Raw genomic sequence first — 18,614 nt, forward strand, 5'->3', positions numbered from 1 at the left:
ATTTGAGAGACCCGCTAATTGGTTTTTGAATATGTTGAGCTAATTAGTTATATGCAGATTAGGCTTGATTGGTTTGAATGCAAAGTGTAACTTGCACCACAGAGGGGGATTGGAAGATTCCCTCCCCCCTTTTACTTATCAAGATATGGAGATAATTGCAATTAGGGTCATTTGCATACGTTAATGAATTTGTCTGATGCTTCTCAAAATCACAGACATGGGATAAATAATTGATACCATATCAGCACTTCAGCACATGGGCTGGGGATGTCAAGCTGCCACCTTGCAGAAGGGTGTGGAGCTACAAATAAAACCCAGTCTTCACTGACTGACTGACTGTTGCTATTCATTATCTCTGGCCTATAAATTGAGTCAAAGAATTGCAAATCAGCAAAATGTGTTTATTTATGGAATAAGATACCAATAATCAATAGCTTCGGTTTCTTGATCATTTTCAGTGTCTATCTTTAAACCTTAACTGAACAGTTAAGAGGATTGGCTGATAAGTTTTCCCATTTATTTTGATGAGAGGACTGGCCAAGTATTAGTCAAGATACTGAATCAAATGGTAATTGGGCTAGGTGTACAAATTAAACATTCGTGCCACATTGGTTAGAACTGGTATAGAGATGGTTTGTGTTGCTGTTATCAGTATGCAATACTCCTATGTTTCTTAAAAAATCCACACTGATCTAAAAGGACTGGATAACTACCTGCAATGCGATAACAGGTTCTACATTATGTCAGATAGGTGCTTCTGTAGGTGTTCTTATATATATATATATATATATATATATATATATATATTGGGTATATTGCTTTCCCCTACGTAGTTCTTTCAGATCAGGTTTATTCTGGTTATTATGATTGAACCCCACTTGTGTCTATGGAAGTATGGGAGCCCAATTAGAAACAAACTGAGGAATGATTTGAAACTCTTTCTCAGGTTTGGATTATATGTCTGAAGAACCCGAGGAATGTGTTCATCCTTTAAAACCATTCTACATCATTACCAAAGAAATGCTTTGAAATCCGGCCATTAAAACACTCATTGTTATTTTGAGTGTGAACCTAATTGGCTAACCCTAAAAGAGTAACTGCTGAGGCACCGACACACACCACAATGCTTATGGTAAGAGTTTTCTCTGGGAACATTAATTTGAAAAGTCACAGCTGGCTACTTCAGTGTTTTTTTTAATGTTCTTTGTAGGGCTATTGCCGGTTTGGTTTTAATTTCTCTCTGTAGAAAAGTCACGGAATAAGAAATAAAAAAAGATGATAAAAGTTGACTGTGATTTCTAGGCCGAAGGTACCTATAAGATGGGAGTCTAATTAGCTAATTAAATCAACAACATCTGAGGGGCATTTTCATGCCAAGAAACAATTATGACATGCCATTCTATATGTAGAGGCCCTCTACCCCAACTTCCAAGTTCAGACCTCAGCAAAGAAGTGAAAATGTCAAATTCATACGCAGTGAAGAAAGAAAACAGAAAATGTATGTGGAGTTAAAGGTAATAGAAAAAGTGTTGGCTTATTTCTTTTCAGTTTGTTGTTGCATGGTGAGCCCTGTAAAGTCAACAGCTGGACTGCTCTACTCAGCACCCACAGGAAAGGGGTCCCTCCCTTTTAATTAGGCCAGCTCACCAGATTAGGCCTCATTAGACTCCGGCACAGGACTTCAGCTAAAGCTTGGGCCTCCAGTGTATCCCACTTTAATTGCTTCTGTAATGGCCCCAGCTCAAGCCTTTGAAATTCCATTCCTGAGGGTAATCGGCCATGTTTGTCTGAGTCCGGGAGCTTTACCTTTCGGTGTGAAAGCGCTATTTGTCACACCTCGCTACACACGCGCACACACACGGCAGGTAAATATTATCCAAACACTCATTACAGACGCGACACAGGTGACTGGCAATATTATAATTATTATAGTTATTTAGAAAGTACTTTTTTTTTCTCCATATAGATGTTTTACAGCATTTGAAAATGGGCCTCTGCCCGGAAAACAAAGGCCACACAAAGACTAAATTCAACCATAGACCACAATACAATAACTAGAAAATATATGTACAGTTATTAATTCACTCCATCCTCATACCGCTCCCCTCTTCCCTCAACCTGTGTCAAACGGAAGAAAATGGCCTGAAACAGGGAGGGACTACCTGGGATTCTCCAATAATACACTTCGTTTTCTGTTTTCTATCTATGGTGAGCCCTACTCAACACAACCCTGGTTATATGTGGACCAGTTCAACTTTGACCTTCTCCTCTTCCACCACCACACAACAAGAATACATTTAAGACGTATGGAGCACTGCTGCTGTTGGAATAACAATTCTCAACTGACTTTTTTTTTTTTAACAACTACAAATGCATATTTGTATGTTCCCATAAACAGGAGTACATTTACTAACCCCAGGAACCATCTTCACCTGAAAACATAACTAAATATCGAAGACAATCGAGAAACACAAGGCAACCACTTGCAGTACAAAAGAATCATGGGACTAAAAGGTATGTTTTGATGAATATTCTACAGGTATTCTTCATTTAGTACACAGAGTACATTTTTGAAAGTAGACGAGACATCCAGGCAGGTGTATTTGATCATTCCTCGTTCGGCCCAACTCGCCAGCTTGAGTGAGCCAATGAGAGTTCAGGAACGTCCAGTGGGCAAAAGCTACGGCCGCATAGCACTGCAACCACAGTATTTCCTGTTTCTCTCAATCCGACACATGAAAGGGCTTCGAGTTTTGAACACGCTCTTCGTGTTTCGAGAGTCATTCAACTGTAGTTTGGTTGAAACAGCTCCAGACGAGAACCGGTTTATATTTATTGGTCTGCGTCATCGCTCTCTCCCTGTAGTTTTATGTGCTGGCTAGGGAAAGGTGCTACATCAAAGATGGTCCATCACTGGAAATGCCATAGTCCTCTCAGGGCATTACAAGTCAGTCATCAATGGACTTACCGAAAACAGACACTGGTTTGACAATATAAATCATCCTCTTCCTCATCTTCATCAACAGCCTTTCCCTCCTCCGCATCTTCCCCTTGAAGCAGGAGACTTCAGTTATGTCAAGGTTGACAACATGATTCTCGATGACCAGAAGAAGCATTATTTTTTGGGGGGAATGCCGTGTTGCTGGGAAAGCCAAATGGACACTGGCAGCAGTATCCGGAGTATGGATATCGGAATCCGGAGTATGGATATCGGAATATCTGAAGGATGGGATGGATGGTGCAGGACAAACTCAGGGGAGGAAAAGGAAGAAGGGGAGGAGAAGGCACAAGTTGCTTTGTCATCCATTCTTCTTCAGCAGACCTGAGATCAGGAGAAAGAGGTGATTGTTGGTATACATTGATTATGCATAAAGACAAGACCGCAAGAACAACGACAGCAAGAAGACCACAGTCCAACATTACTTTGAACGCCATTTTTTTTTTAAGCACTCTTGGAGACCTCAGAATGCACATTCATTCATTGAATCACATGGATTGGACTATCAACAAATGGCTGTGCGACTCTATTAAAATACGGTCCAGAACCAATCCCCTCACCTTCTGGTCGGGCATCATGCTGTTCCCCTGCAGCGGGGTCAGGTGACTGCTGAGCAGGGCGCCCCCTGGCCGGTCGTGCTCACAGAAGATGGTGCCGTTGACATAGTGGAAGCGGTCGCCCGGCACCAGACGGTTTCTACAGGTGGCACAGGTGAAACACTGCAGAGAGGGAGGGACATAAGGAATGGGAGGAGTTTAAGAAAGAGCAACAGAAGCATGGGTTTCTCGCTGTGTCATATCGCCGTGTTATAAAGGGCCTCAAAACATGTGTGGCGCTTTCGCAGATTCTGTTGGCATCCCACTGGGCAAAGACTTCAGTTCAACATCTAGTTTTGATTTACATTTGGTTGAGTTGTCAACTAACATGAATTAAACAAACAAAAAATAACCATCATTGGATTTAGGTTAAAAGTTGGATGAAAGAAATACAAAATTCCCTTACGTTGAGAACTTTTTGCAAATCCAATCAGTTTTCCACGTTGACTCAACGTCATCACATTACATTGTTTTGTTGAAATTAAGTGGAAACAACGTTGATTCAACCAGTTTTTGCCCAGTGGGATCAGTCTTTACTTTTAGGCTGAAGTTAGTCTTACCTTGAGGTGGTACACGTTGCCCTGTGCCCGCATCACCATCTCACTGGCAGGGATGGACTGGCCACAGGCGTTGCATGCCCCGCTGTGCCCAAACAGTCTGTGGATGAATAACCCATGTCAGACAACTGCAACCACTCACACCCCAAACACTTCATTACCCCTCTGACCAAGTCACACCTCATTTTCACAATGAGAGCAATGCTGTGGTTCGGCACCACAATTCTTACTTCTGATTCTGAATCAGCTCACCCTTTCCCAATCCTAAATAGAAACAACTCGAGCAATAAAATGAAATGGGTCCCAGACCAGTGGTTGAAGTCATGAATAAAGTATGGGTCTAGATTCTAGCAAAGGGGTGTCAAACTCATTCCATGGAGGGCCTTGTGTTTGCGGGTTTTTCTGTTTTTCCTTTCAATTAAGACCTAGACAACCAGGTGAGAGGAGTTCCTTACTAATCAGTGACCTTATTTCATCAATCAAGTACAAGGGAGGAGTGAAAACCCACTGACACTCAGCCCTCAATGGAATGAGTTTGACACGTGTTCTAGCAGGACTGAAGGGCAGGGATGCAGCGTGGAATAGTGTTGGCGGTGGTGTTGAGACATGTGACTCCGGTCTTGTGAGTGCTCAGCCGGCGGCCCCAGATTCCATGTGGGGTTTGAGCTGGCAGGCTACTGGCAGGCTACTGGGAGAGCCCTGAAATATGTTACAACCGATACTGGTGAAGAACCCTGATGAAGGAATATCTTCTGTAGATGCTGGTGATGTCATTGTTTGGAGTGAAGTGAAAGACAAAGAGTGCGGCCTTTTGGTGAAGCAGACATGACCTTGCTCCTGTGGAACAGTTAGCCTCATTCTTAGAGCATGACCAGGTACGTCCACACCACATTTAGCACAGACTACCCAGAGCACATTAGCCCATCACTCAGAGAGCCTAGTGTGTAAACAGTTAAACTGTTCAGTCTTAATAAAAAGCATCTCATCCAGGCTCACCTTTATTGCACCCTCTTCCTTGCGACACCTACCAGACAGGTTTGGCTGATATACCTCCCCCTCTCCCCCCTCCACTCCCTCCCGTTCCCTATCAGTGTCCCAGCTCTGACTGCACACTGTAATGAATTTTTGATCTTAATCCAAACAGTAATTTAATAAGCGAGCGCCCGAGAGGAACCCTGTTCTCCCTAATTAAGGCTGCCTCTCTCCTCATCCTCTCTCCTCTCTCCCTTTATCGGACCTCAGTGGCATAGCGCCACTCGGCAATGAGGGCCTTGCCCTTTTCCACTAACTGTATTATACATTTGATACGCTTCGTACTGCGTCCCGTTATGCATTAGACATATCTGCGAGGATGGACCTTGAGCGTGCATGGACACTACGTTTGTTCCTGCACTACGTTTGACCATCGTTAAGCAGCAGTGCACCATATACCTTTTAAAAAATATGAATGGTGTCATTCCATATTCCACATGGCAAATTAATTAACAGAGCACTTTTTGGAGCAAAAACACCTTTATATTTCTATTGTGCAACTCCCATTTATTCATGTTGGCTGCAACCGTTGTAATGAGGAGTTATTATTAACACAGGCTTCAAGGTGACATTTATGCAATACAGTGAGGGAAAAAAATATTTGATCCCCTGCTGATTTTGTACGTTTGCCCACTGATAAAGAAATGATCAGTCTATAATTTTAATGGTATGTTTATTTGAACAGTGAGAGACAGAATAACAAAAAAAATCCTGAAAAACACATGTTATAAATTGATTTGCATTTTAATGAGGGAAATAAGTATTTGAACCCCTCTCAATCAGAAAGATTTCTGGCTCCCAGGTGTCTTTTATACAGGTAACGAGCTGAGATTAGGAGCACACTCTTAAAGGGAGTGCTCCTAATCTCAGCTTGTTACCTGTATAAAAGACACCTGTCCACAGAAGCAATCAATCAATCAGATTCCAAACTCTCCACCATGGCCAAGACCAAAGAGCTCTCCAAGGATGTCAGGGACAAGATTGTAGACCTACACAAGGCTGGAATGGGCTACAAGACCATCGCCAAGCAGCTTGGTGAGAAGGTGACAACAGTTGGTGCGATTATTCGCAAATGGAAGAAACACAAAAGACCTGTCAATCTCCCTCGGCCTGGGGCTCCATGCAAGATCTCACCTCGTGGAGTTGCAATGATCATGAGAACGGTGAGGAATCAGCCCAGAACTACACGGGAGGATCTTGTCAATGATCTCAAGGCAGCTGGGACCATAGTCACCAAGAAAATAATTGGTAACACACTACGCCGTGAAGGACTGAAATCCTGCAGCGCCCGCAAGATCCCCCTGCTCAAGAAAAAACATATACAGGCCCGTCTGAAGTTTGCCAATGAACATCTGAATGATTCAGAGGAGAACTGGGTGAAAGTGTTGTGGTCAGATGAGACCAAAATGGAGCTCTTTGGCGTCAACTCAAGTCGCCGTGTTTGGAGGAGGAGGAATGCTGCCTATGACCCCAAGAACACCATCCCCACCGTCAAGGTGGAAACATTATGCTTTGGGGGTGTTTTTCTGCTAAGGGGACAGGACAACTTCACCGCATTAAAGGGACGATGGACGGGGCCATGTCCCGTCAAATCTTGGGTGAGAACCTCCTTCCCTCAGCCAGGGCATTGAAAATGGGTTGTGGATGGGTATTCCAGCATGACAATGACCCAAAACACACGGCCAAGGCAACAAAGGAGTGGCTCAAGAAGAAGCACATTAAGGTCCTGGAGTGGCCTAGCCAGTCTCCAGACCTTAATCCCATAGAAAATCTGTGGAGGGAGCTGAAGGTTTGAGTTGCCAAACGTCAGCCTCAAAACCTTAATGACTTGGAGAAGATCTGCAAAGAGGAGTGGGACAAAATCCCTCCTGAGATGTGTGCAAACCTGGTGGCCAACTACAAGAAACGTCTGACCTCTGTGATTGCCAACAAGGGTTTTGCCACCAATTACTAAGTCATGTTTTGCAGAGGGGTCAAATACTTATTTCCCTCATTAAAATGCAAATCAATTTATAACATTTTTGACATGTGTTTTTCTGGATGTTTTTGTTGTTATTCTGTCTCTCACTGTTCAAATAAACCTACCATTAAAATTATAGACTGATCATGTCTTTGTCAGTGGGCAAACGTACAAAATCAGCAGGGGATCAAATACTTTTTTCCCTCACTGTACATAGCTAGCAGACCTACATTCCATTTCGCAACCATACCTCTTTCTGTAGATCACATTGTAGTGAAGTAGAAGTGTGTTATTTATTCTGGTGGGAGTGGCTTTAAATCCTCTGTATTCTTACTGGGCTGATGTACAGTGCCCAGTGTCTCTGCTCTACCCAGTAGGCCTCCCTTCGTGCAGGCGCTCTTGGGCTGTGTGGGTTTCCAGACTGCGCCGGATCTGCCCCAGTGTTTGCCCTGGAGAGCACCAGTGTCTGAGAAGTGCCAACGCAGACACACACAATCCCAGTCTGTGTTAGACCAGCCAGCCTCTCGCTCTCTCACACACACACACACACACAGTCCAGACTGGGCAAGACATTATTAAGGCAAACAGAGTAGGAGCAATGCTGTGGTGATGGAATTGGCTAATGTGCAGTCTTTTCCTGGTTTCCCCTAATCTCACGCAACTCCTTAGGTTTTGTCATTAAAATGTGCAAAAAGTTGTGAAAGACAGTTGGTCTTGAGAGGATAGAGTAGCTGTTAGAAACTCCTTGCTCCCCCGGACCCACACCCAACCCTGCTGTGGGCATATACCTCTTTCATAACACCATCCTGTCTCTTATATCCTGCCACACCCTACCTGGCCACACCCAAACACCTGGTGCCTTCATGTGTGTGCAGACCAAAAAAAACAAGAGCGAAAAGGACTTGACAAATTCCTCCACTTTTCCACCTGCTTTCAGAGCTGTCTGTGCTTGTTTGGTCTAGCATTAACAGACTCATCAGGCGGGATCGGTTGTGGAAAGTGGATTTCCATTGCACTTTCACTATTAACTCGTTATTGAAGGAGAAGCTCACTAAAATTGACTTTAGGTTGTAGGCTAACCATCGCTCAGCTGTTTTAGCTAACTTCAACCATTTCTGACCTGGGCTATGTTGAACACTTTAATTTCACTTTGTCAACATAGCCCAGGTCCAAAATGGTTGATGTTAACTAAACCATTTAAGAGACCGTTAGCCTATGGTCATTTCAGAACAATATAACATAGGCAAATAATTTGCCCTTGTCATTCCCCTTTCCCCACCCCTATGTCACCCTAGTATGGGAGTTTCAAAACAAATGTTTTTCCTCCATCTGCATGACCAATATGGAGGCAGACACTACACCTGCCTACCAGACGGTGAGGAGGAGCCATTACCGTGTTGCATCCACCCCCCACCCTGTCCTTTTCTGATTTGAATGCTGCCTTCCCTGACGCTCACCTGATGTAGTCGTTCTTGCAGAGGATCATGCCCCCTTTGCTGTAGCAGGTGGTGCCAATCTCGCCCAGCTGGGCGTGGCAGCAGGAGCACTTGAGGCATCGCGTGTGCCAGTAGCGCTCCATGGAGAAGAGCAGGAAGCGGTCGGCGATGCGCCCACCACAGCCCGCGCATGACCTGCCTGCCGAGCCGCCGCTACCCCCCGTCACCGCCACGGCTGATGCCTCCACCCGGCTGTTCACCATGGCTGGCCTGGAGAGAAGAAGGGAGGGGTAAGATGTCGCCTTGAGTAAGGTTGGTAACAACAAGGGTGGGTGAATGGAAAAGTGTCTATTCAGCAGCACGAGAATCTTTCAGCTTAATATGGACAGATGGAATTACAGTTGAAGTCGGAAGTTTACATACACCTTAGCCAAATACATTTAAACTCAGTTTTTCACAATTCCTGACATTTAATCCTAGTAAAAATTCCCTGTTTTAGGTCAGTTAGGATCACCACTTTATAAGCTGTCTCCGCACCACGTGCTCTCACCACTGGTGTCCCCCAGGGCTCAGTTCTAGGCCCTCTCCTTTTCTCCCTATACACCAAGTCACTTGGCTCTGTCATATCCTCACATGGCCTCTCCTATCATTGCTACGCTGACGATACACAACTAATCTTCTCCTTTCCCCCTTCTGATAACCAGGTGGCGAATCGCATCTCTGCATGTCTGGCAGACATATCAGTATGGATGACGGATCACTCAAGCTGAACCCTGGCAAGACGGAGCTGCTCTTCCTCCCGGGGAAGGACTGCCCGTTCCATGATCTCGCCATCACGGTTGACAACTCCGTTGTATCCTCCTCCCAGAGTGCGAAGAGCCTTGGCGTGACCCTGGACAACACCCTGTCGTTCTCCGCTAACATCAAGGCGGTGACCCGCTCCTGCAGGTTCATGCTCTACAACATTCGGAGAGTACGACCCTGCCTTACACAGGAAGCGGCACAGGTCCTAATCCAGGCACTTGTCATCTCCCGTCTGGATTACTGCAACTCGCTGTTGGCTGGCCTCCCTGCCTGTGCCATTAAACCCCTACAACTCATCCAGAATGCCGCAGCCCGTCTGGTGTTCAACCTTCCCAAGTTCTCTCACGTCACCCCCCTCCTCCGCACACTCCACTGGCTTCCAGTTGAAGCTCGCATCCGTTACAAGACCATGGTGCTTGCCTATGGAGCAGTGAGGGGAACGGCACCTCTGTACCTTCGGGCTCTGATCAGTCCCTACACCCAAACGAGGGCATTGCGTTCATCCACCTCTGGCCTGCTGGCTCCCCTTCCTCTGCGGAAGCATAGTTCCCGCTCAGCCCAGTCAAAACTGTTCGCTGCTCTGGCACCCCAATGGTGGAACAAGCTCCCTCACGATGCCAGGACAGCGGAGTCACTCACCACCTTCCGGAGACATTTGAAACCCCACCTCTTTAAGGAATACCTGGGATAGGATAAAGTAATCCTTCTACCCCCCCCCCCAAAAATTGTAAAGTGGTTATCCCACTGGCTATAGGGTGAATGCACCAATTTGTGAGTCGCTCTGGATTAGAGCGTCTGCTAAATGACGTAAATGTGCCCTTGAGCAAGGCACTTAACCCTAATTGCTCCTGTAAGTCGCTCTGGATAAGAGCGTCTGCTAAATGACTAAAATGTAAATGTAAAATTTTAAGAACGTTAAATGTAAGAATAATACTAGAGAGAATGGTTTATTTCAGCTTTTATTTATTTCATCACATTCCCAGTGGGTCAGAATTAGTATTTGGTAGCATTGCCTTTAAATTGTTTAACTTGGGTCAAACGTTTTGGGTAGCCTTCCACAAGCATCCCACAATAAGTTGGGTGAATTTTGGCCCATTCCTCCTGACAGAGCTGGTGTAACTGAGTCAGGTTTGTAGGCCTCCTTGCTCGCACATGCTTTTTCAGTTCTGCCCACAAATGTTCTATAGGATTGAGGTCAGGGCTTTGTGATGGCCACTCCAATACCTTGACTGTTGTCCTTAAGCCATTTTGCCACAACTTTGGAAGTATGCTTAGGGTTATTGTCCATTTGGAAGACCCATTTGCGACCAAGCTTTAACTTCCTGACTGATGTCTTGAGATGTTGCTTCAATATATCCACATAAGTTTCCTTCCTCATGATGCCATCTATTTTGTGAAGTGCACCAGTCCCTCCTGCAGCAAAGCACCCCCACAGCATGATGCTGCCACCCCCGTGCTTCACGGTTGGGATGGGGTTCTTCGGCTTGCAAGCAACCCCCCTTTTTCCTCCAAACATAACGATGGTCATTATGGCCAAACAGTTCTATTTTTGTTTCATCAGACCAGAGGACATTTCTCCAAAAAGTACGATCTTTGTCCCCATGTGCAGTTGCAAACCGTAGTCTGGCTTTTTTATGGCAGTTTTGGAGCAGTGGCTTCTTCTTTGCTGAGCGGCCTTTCAGGATATGTCGATATAGGACTCGTTTTACTGTGGATATAGATACTTTTGTACCTGCTTCCTCCAGCATCTTCACAAGGTCCTTTGCTGTTGTTCTGGGATTGATTTGCACTTTTCGCACCAAAGTACATTCATCTCTAGGAGACAGAACACGTCTCCTTCCTGAGCGGTATGACGGCTGCGTGGTCCCATGGTGTTTATACTTGCGTACTATTGTTTGTACAGATGAACGTGGTACCTTCAGGCATTTGGAAATTGCTCCCAAGGATGAAGCAGACTTATGGAGTTCTACAATTCTTTTTCTGAGGTCTTGGCTGATTTATTTTGATCAAACTCAGTGCCTCTTTGCTTGACATCATGGGATGAAGGTAGGCCTTGAAATACATCCACAGGTACACCTCCAATTGACTCAAATGATGTCAATTAACGTATCAGAAGCTTCTAAAGCCAACACTTCATTTTCTGGAATTGTCCAAGCTGTTTAAAGACACAGTCAACTTAGTGTATGTAAACTTCTGACCCACTGGAATTGTGATACAGTGAATTATAAGTGAAATAATCTGTCTGTAAACAATTGTTGGAAAAATTACTTGTGTCATGCACAAGGTAGATGTCCTAACCGACTTGCCAAAACTATAGTTTATTAACAAGACATTTGTGGAGTGGTTGAAAAACGAGTTTTAATGACTCCAACCTAAGTGTATGTAAACTTCTGACTTCAACTGTATATGTCTGTTTGAGGACCCCTGAAATAAAGCATACATAACACCTGTTATTAACAGTCAAGGAAATGATACCACCACTGACATCAACCCGTTGTGAATCTTTATTTCAACTTAGGGTATTTGGTCGATGTTCACCACAGCTTCTACAATGTGAAGGCGATTCTATTCCAGAAACCCACAGAACATTCAGGAAATCAAGCTTCCTCTCGGTCATCCCCGTTATCATGGTTACCATAAATAAATCTGTGCCATACCGTACTGTACACCCACCTGGAACGTACCATACTGTACACCCACCTGGAACGTACCATACTGTACACCCACCTGGAACGTACCATACTGTACACCCACCTGGAACGTACCATACTGTACACCCACCTGGAACGTACCATACTGTACACCCACCTGGAACGTACCATACTGTACACCCACCTGGAACGTACCATACTGTACACCCACCTGGAACGTACCATACTGTACACCTACCTGGAATGTGGGTGGCGAGGAGAGAGAAGCCCCACAGACAGGAAAGAGCGAGGCCTCGGATTCCCAAATGTGAGTTTTGGCATGGTAACCAATCGGTTGGCTCCAGGACTCCCTGGCAAAGAGCTTAGACCTATTCATTTAAGGGATATGGGGGAGGGGGGGGGGACAGTTTCCTGAAAAATATGCGCCTTTGAGGCGACTGGCACCCTGGAAAGCAGCTGTCCCACGACAACTTCCACACAAACATGCACACAGACCTCTTCTTACTAACCAAAGCCGCACTCTCTTTGAGCCGGCTGCAAATATAACCTCTCATTGTAACTTGATAACGTGTGCCAGAAGAGAGGTCTTTGAAGTTGCAGAATCCTGCTCACTGAATAATGTTGTTGGGTCTTCTGTGTTGTTGGGTTGCACTGGGTGAGAGGTTTTTTGAGTGATTACAAATTATGCAGAAACTTTCGTTAGGGTTATGGAGTTGACATTCCGGTATACCATTATATAAACCGCCTTGTGGTGTAACGGAGATGACATATGGAGTCCCATATCCTTTGAGACACCAGACAACCAATGACAATCTACATGATGTCTCTACGTTCCAAGTGTGCCGTTATCGGTTCATTTCTACTGTATATCCGAACCTCACAATTTTACGTTTCAAAACTGAATTGATTTCATGCACAGCTGGGGATAATATTGCTTTCAAATCACACTAACAAGAACCATACCAGCGTGCAACTCAGCAATGAGTCAGCCATTGCTTTTCACCGGCTTCATGATTCATAATTATGGCCAACAACAACACAAAATAATTGCAGGGACAGATTTCATTTTCCAAATTAACAACAGCATCCTAATTTGTCCTCCAATGCTTCTAATTTAAATGAGGGCATGTTTTGCTTTACGAGTGCCCTTCCCACAAGACATTTCAGTCCGCCGCTGGTCCACCACAGTTAAGCACTCTCTGCTTCGGACACCTGGCTCCAATCAAGGAGAGCTGAGCTCAATAAGAGAGGCCCAGGGCGATGCTGGAATAACCTCAACAAAGTGCCTTCACGTGGGGCACCAACCCTGCACCTCAGGACCCATACGGAGGAACACGACAAAGAGCTGAGGGACCAAACCCTGGTGGTACAGCATTTTCCACGGTGCTACTCTACAGTGTCTAGTTCAATAGATACACAGATTACAAACTCTTTAAATGTAGCTGCTGTAACCAACCCATCTAGTGACATTTGGACCGGTGAGATATTTTTTTATACATTCTTGACATAGGCCTGTGATAAGTCAAGTGCTGACCTATCAGTACGTGCACACACACACACAATATCAATCCGATCGTGAATATCGGCACAAGACATTTCTCAGTTTGATTGATGTTACACTAGGCTGTTTCCACAAGCCCCTTTTAAAAGGCTGCTGTCAATTTCTCTGCGGATTTGAAACTCCCTGAACCAGGCAAGGCTGGTGGAAAAAAAGGGGAAAGCTTCTAATGTTGCCTTAAATCAAAGGTATTGTATGAGGGGGAAAGAAAGAGCTTGGCGTCTGCATGTGGAGGATTGCCTGCCGTCTGGGACGCTATCACATGTTATTTCCTCTAGCTGTTCTTCCACCGAGGTCAAGAGGCAACAGACAAGAGATGCCCTGGGGAGTTCAAAGGTCATCCACAGAGCTGCTCTGATTAGGGATGTCAATCGGGGGTCGGGGAGGGCCAACGTGCCACAGGAAGGCAGTGTGACCCTTTCCTGGAGGGGGGCCATCCCGGGGCACAATTCAGCCTTTACCAGTCGGTTTCAAATGCCAGCTGGCAATGTGCTTTCTCACGGTCAGGGTCAAAGACAACCCTGACAAACTGGAGACCAGAGGCAGCAACTCGAGACAACATGGTTTTCCCAATTTACTCTTAGCAATGGGTCCCACAGCTGCATCCAAGGATGGGGAATTGAAATAAAATGTAAATGAAAACACTTGATGCCAGATTTGTTTGGGCAATGTGGGGCATCAGAGTTGGGGGGGATGGATTATCCCACCTAAGGAATAGTAAGGGAAACATTGAACAGTACAGGGCAGAACCTTCTGCAACTATCATAATGGTATATAGCTATAAACAATTATGCAATTAGTTAAATGAGGCCATTGTGTATGATGAATACACAGCTTGTCTAGTGTGTTTACAGTTTGGAACACAAGACACCTTACATGGCCCACTTCTGCTTGCTGCTTTGCAGTCCGTTTCCTGTGTTCAGAGCCAGACTCCTCGGGCAGTGAATTACCAGCGTGAAATCAATTACTATACCCCGAAATACAAGAGCCTCCACCCTCGTGAAATAAAGAGAGGAATTCTGGTCAAATCTAGGAACAGAGGCGCCAATGTGACCTCCCTTTCTCTTCCTCTCTCATAGACGTGCACTTGAGTATGAGCTATACCATGTTTTTCTCTTTTAAAAGAAGGACTGGGGTCGAGTATCTATATGGTATGGAAACATTTCCTCTTGACTACAATATGTCAACAAGTCCTAAGCCTCAAGGCTTTTTCTGGCCCGCTGGCAATTTGCCTGTAGAACCAGTTAGTCTCCCTTGACTCCAAACAGATCATAACATGTACCGCGAAGCCACGGCAGACCAAGTACAACCCAAGGGGATAAGAGGCTACCCTTAAATGAATGATTATGTCCCTGTTCGTTTGCCTTCGCCTTCCTACTGAAGTCTCAGAAGAACTGCTGCAGTGCAGCTACGTGAAAGTCTCAAATGGGTGCACAAATACTACTCACTTTTTTTTGCATTCCTCACCTTACCTGCGACAAGTTGCGGCAGCGCAGCGAATGCAATCACACAGACACACACCTGCAGAAGCCTCAGCCGTAAGCAAAGACGAGCCAAAATAACCTCACAAAAGAACTCACTGATCTCATGAAAATGCAAATCCTACATTTAATCATCTTTCGCAGCACACGGCAAACTCTGAGACAATACCTGAGCCATGCCCTGGGGGATGTCATCAGCATCGGAGGGGGAGCCAGTGATATTTCAATGCAGAGCAAGCCCCAACAATTACATTACCTTAAACGGGATTTAGACAAGCTTATCCCCCCGCTGAACACAGTAGACACCCACCTATTTTGGAGGGCGCAAGGACTTAGTGTTCCTTCTTATCACCTCCCTGCAGAACTTTGGAGAACGCCATATCTTCAGAACGCCGATTTGTAACCAAATCCTATCGCTAAAAACAAGCTAGGGCATTTCTCCTGGCAAAGGAGCATATTGGTTTACTAAATACAAAGAGAAAAGGGGGTTAGGAAAGTCTACGCAAGCCAGATTGAGGAACGAGTGGCACACAATGAGGACAAAGTTTAGAGGGGGTGACGGAAAGAGTTATTTTTGTTGAGATTAAAGTTTTGGAGACCGCCCGAGTCTGTCCTTGACTAGGCTACTTACGCTCCTTCCTCTGATAAACTGGAGTCCTTGTCGAGCGATAAGAGTCTGTGGGCTCTGATTTGTAATAAGCTTGGTCTCCGCTGCTGCATTTAATGATAAATGAATTATCAGGCAAAACAAAGGTTAGTGAGGAGAAGAGACAGCTGTGTTCCGCTCTAGTAATAGACTGATTGATGAAATAACCATTAAAAACAGAGGCTAATGAGGAGGAACACAATACCTTGGCTGTCTGAGGACAGACTGATGGATTGCATGTGGTTTCGGGTTGACAGAGCAAATAATGGTTCACTCGCCAATACCCAATTGCATTTGGCTCTTCTTCATTGAAATACTCACTTGTTGGTGATAAATACATGGTCAGCTCCCAATCATTTAGTCTTCTTGTATTGCTACGCTTCTTTTGGATAGGAACCTTCATTGATAGCATAGGCCTAATAGGCTGCATTCACACAGGCGCCTAATTCACATTTATTGCCCGATTATAGGCAAAAGAGCTGATCTGATTTGTCTAAAATACCAATTTGTGGGGAAAAAATTGTGCATTTGTGCATTTTTTCAACCTATGGTGAGTACTAAACTGTGTTTTTATAAGACCACCAGGCATTTGTAGGCTTGGGCATAGTTGCTTTATCTAGTTGATGTGCATCAACAAGTCCCATATCTCACCAAAGTGGCTCGGATCAAATTTCACATTAGACCAGTCACTTTGTAGAGAAGTATTGCTCCCTGTGCCTTAGGTAAACCTACACTAATTAAAACCTGTCAAAGCCCAACGCCCTACCCCCCAGTTTAAATTAACAAATAACCTCGCTCACACAAGCGAGGGGAAGTCGTTTGTAATTAAAATAAATAAGCATGACTGCACCATTAACAGCCCTTATAAATAGTACAGTGAGCAATGGTCAGGGCCGCTTGGCACCAAGGCAGATTAGCAATATATCCTTCTCTTTTAATAATGCGCTCAGGGGCCATAACTACACGCATCGCTGTTTCATTAAAACGGGTCTCTTTTTAATTAACACTACGGCCGGCGCACAACTCCCCATTGTGTAAGGGCTGCCTTGCAGCGGAGATACAGTCAAGATACCGGAGAAGTCACCCCCCCTCACAACAACAGCATGGACGAACGGTTAAGAAATGTGTGCAATGATAAGGGGTAAAAGTAAGTAATGTTCACCACCGGATAGTCAGTGGGAAATGTAGAATCACGGACGAATAGCTTGCGCTGAACCATTTGTGCGAACATGACAGACAGAAAGGGGAACAAACATTTTCTATCTGGCAATTATACCCTACCCTACCATTCATTACTGTGTAATAACACATATACTAAGCTGAAACTTAACGATATAGGACTATTGTTGAGAAATGTGTGGATAAATGTAATGCGCTGCGGTGCTCACCTTGCCGTCGTGGTAGTTTATCTGAAGTAACCGCGAGGAAATGGTCACGATGGTGCTGCGCGCTACCACGAGACGTGCGCAACTTCAACCAAGTCGTGGACTGCTGCTTGCAATGATAAATTGTTGCCGTTCTCAAGATGTAACAACTTCAAACGGTTGTTATGTATTCCGATTGGAGAGCTTGCAAACTAGTCCAGAAGTAGTCTAGGCTAAGTCTTCCCCTTCTTGTTTCCTTATTTTATACTGCGTTGGTCGACTTCATAGATTTCCTATAGACGTCTAAAACAGTAAACTTGGTGATAAAGTATTTCTCTCATATCAGACAGTCACAGCTCAGCTAAAGGAATTTGGTTCGTAGTTGTTGTTCATGGACATACAGCTCTACTGTGAGAGGAAAGGCTGCTACTCCAGTTCAAAGCCAACAGGGAACACACATTTAAATCACTCCTCCTATGACGCGTCGAGATGCAGTCCCCGCAGCCATTGAACAGCAAGGGGGGTGTGGCATTTGACAGAATGATCGATGTCTGTTTAAGGAACTTTTGCCTATTTGTGGCTGTTTTAAATAGGCCATAATCACCACCGCTGAGCAGTGTTGAAAAAGCAATTCATTAATCCTTAACCCAGCCCCCAACCTCCCTAAGGCTGAAGACGTCCTGTTCCAATTTATTTTACGACTGCTCTGACTCAGGCATAACTGGACAGTGAACTTTTCTTAACTAATGAAAAGCCTTATAGTAGCCTAGCCTATATGCCTACAGTTACAATTATTACATTCACATTTTAGTCATTAGCAGACGGTCTTATCCTAAAGCAATGTTTTCTATATGGGATGTTTATTTGCGGTAGCTATAGCAATGAATAGAATATAATGTCACATTTTGTAGGTTATTATATTTATATTATTAATTTACCAGTGCAGAAACCACAAGTCTTATATATATATATATATACAGTGGGGGAAAAAAGTATTTAGTCAGCCACCAATTGTGCAAGTTCTCCCACTTAAAAAGACGTCAACTATGACAGACAAATAGAGAATTTTTTTCTCCAGAAAATCACATTGTAGGATTTTTAATGAATTTATTAGCAAATTATGGTGGAAAATAAGTATTTGGTCACCTACAAACAAGTAAGAGTTCTGGCTCTCACAGACCTGTAACTTCTTCTTTAAGAGGCTCCTCTGTCCTCCACTCGTTACCTGTATTAATGGCACCTGTTTGAACTTGTTATCAGTATAAAAGACACCTGTCCACAACCTCAAACAGTCACACTCCAAACTCCACTATGGCCAAGACCAAAGAGCTGTCAAAGGACACCAGAAACAAAATTGTAGACCTGCACCAGGCTGGGAAGACTGAATCTGCAATAGGTAAGCAGCTTGGTTTGAAGAAATCAACTGTGGGAGCAATTATTAGGAAATGGAAGACATACAAGACCACTGATAATCTCCCTCGATCTGGGGCTCCACGCAAGATCTCACCCCTTAGGGTCAAAATGATCACAA

The 18,614-nt window shown here is 44.6% G+C and overlaps 1 protein-coding gene across 1 annotated transcript; it reads right to left on the reverse strand.

Moving 5' to 3' along the window:
- Positions 1–1,176: 1,176 nt before the first annotated feature.
- On the reverse strand, positions 1,177–17,519 carry lmo4a (LIM domain only 4a). The gene is made up of 5 exons (XM_041897552.2): positions 17,108–17,519; positions 8,601–8,849; positions 4,155–4,251; positions 3,559–3,717; positions 1,177–3,322 (listed from the first exon to the last, which is right to left on the reverse strand). Exons 2-5 carry the CDS (start codon positions 8,840–8,842, stop codon positions 3,314–3,316), a joined length of 507 nt encoding a protein of 168 aa, XP_041753486.1. The 5' UTR covers positions 8,843–8,849; positions 17,108–17,519; the 3' UTR covers positions 1,177–3,313.
- Positions 17,520–18,614: the final 1,095 nt, after the last annotated feature.

The sequence above is a fragment of the Coregonus clupeaformis genome, chromosome 15 (genome assembly GCF_020615455.1).
Source record: "Coregonus clupeaformis isolate EN_2021a chromosome 15, ASM2061545v1, whole genome shotgun sequence".
In the NCBI taxonomy this organism is placed as follows: domain Eukaryota; kingdom Metazoa; phylum Chordata; class Actinopteri; order Salmoniformes; family Salmonidae; genus Coregonus; species Coregonus clupeaformis.

Bases quoted from the DNA above. Each gene is read 5' to 3' on its own strand.
- lmo4a (XM_041897552.2), bottom strand. From the start codon at position 8,842: ATGGTGAACAGCCGGGTGGAGGCATCAGCCGTGGCGGTGACGGGGGGT. The intron at 4,252-8,600 runs GTGAGCGTCAGG...ATTCATCCACAG, and splicing joins TGCAAGAACGACTACATCAG to ACTGTTTGGGCACAGCGGGG. The intron at 3,718-4,154 runs GTAAGACTAACT...CCCTCTCTGCAG, and splicing joins GCAACGTGTACCACCTCAAG to TGTTTCACCTGTGCCACCTG.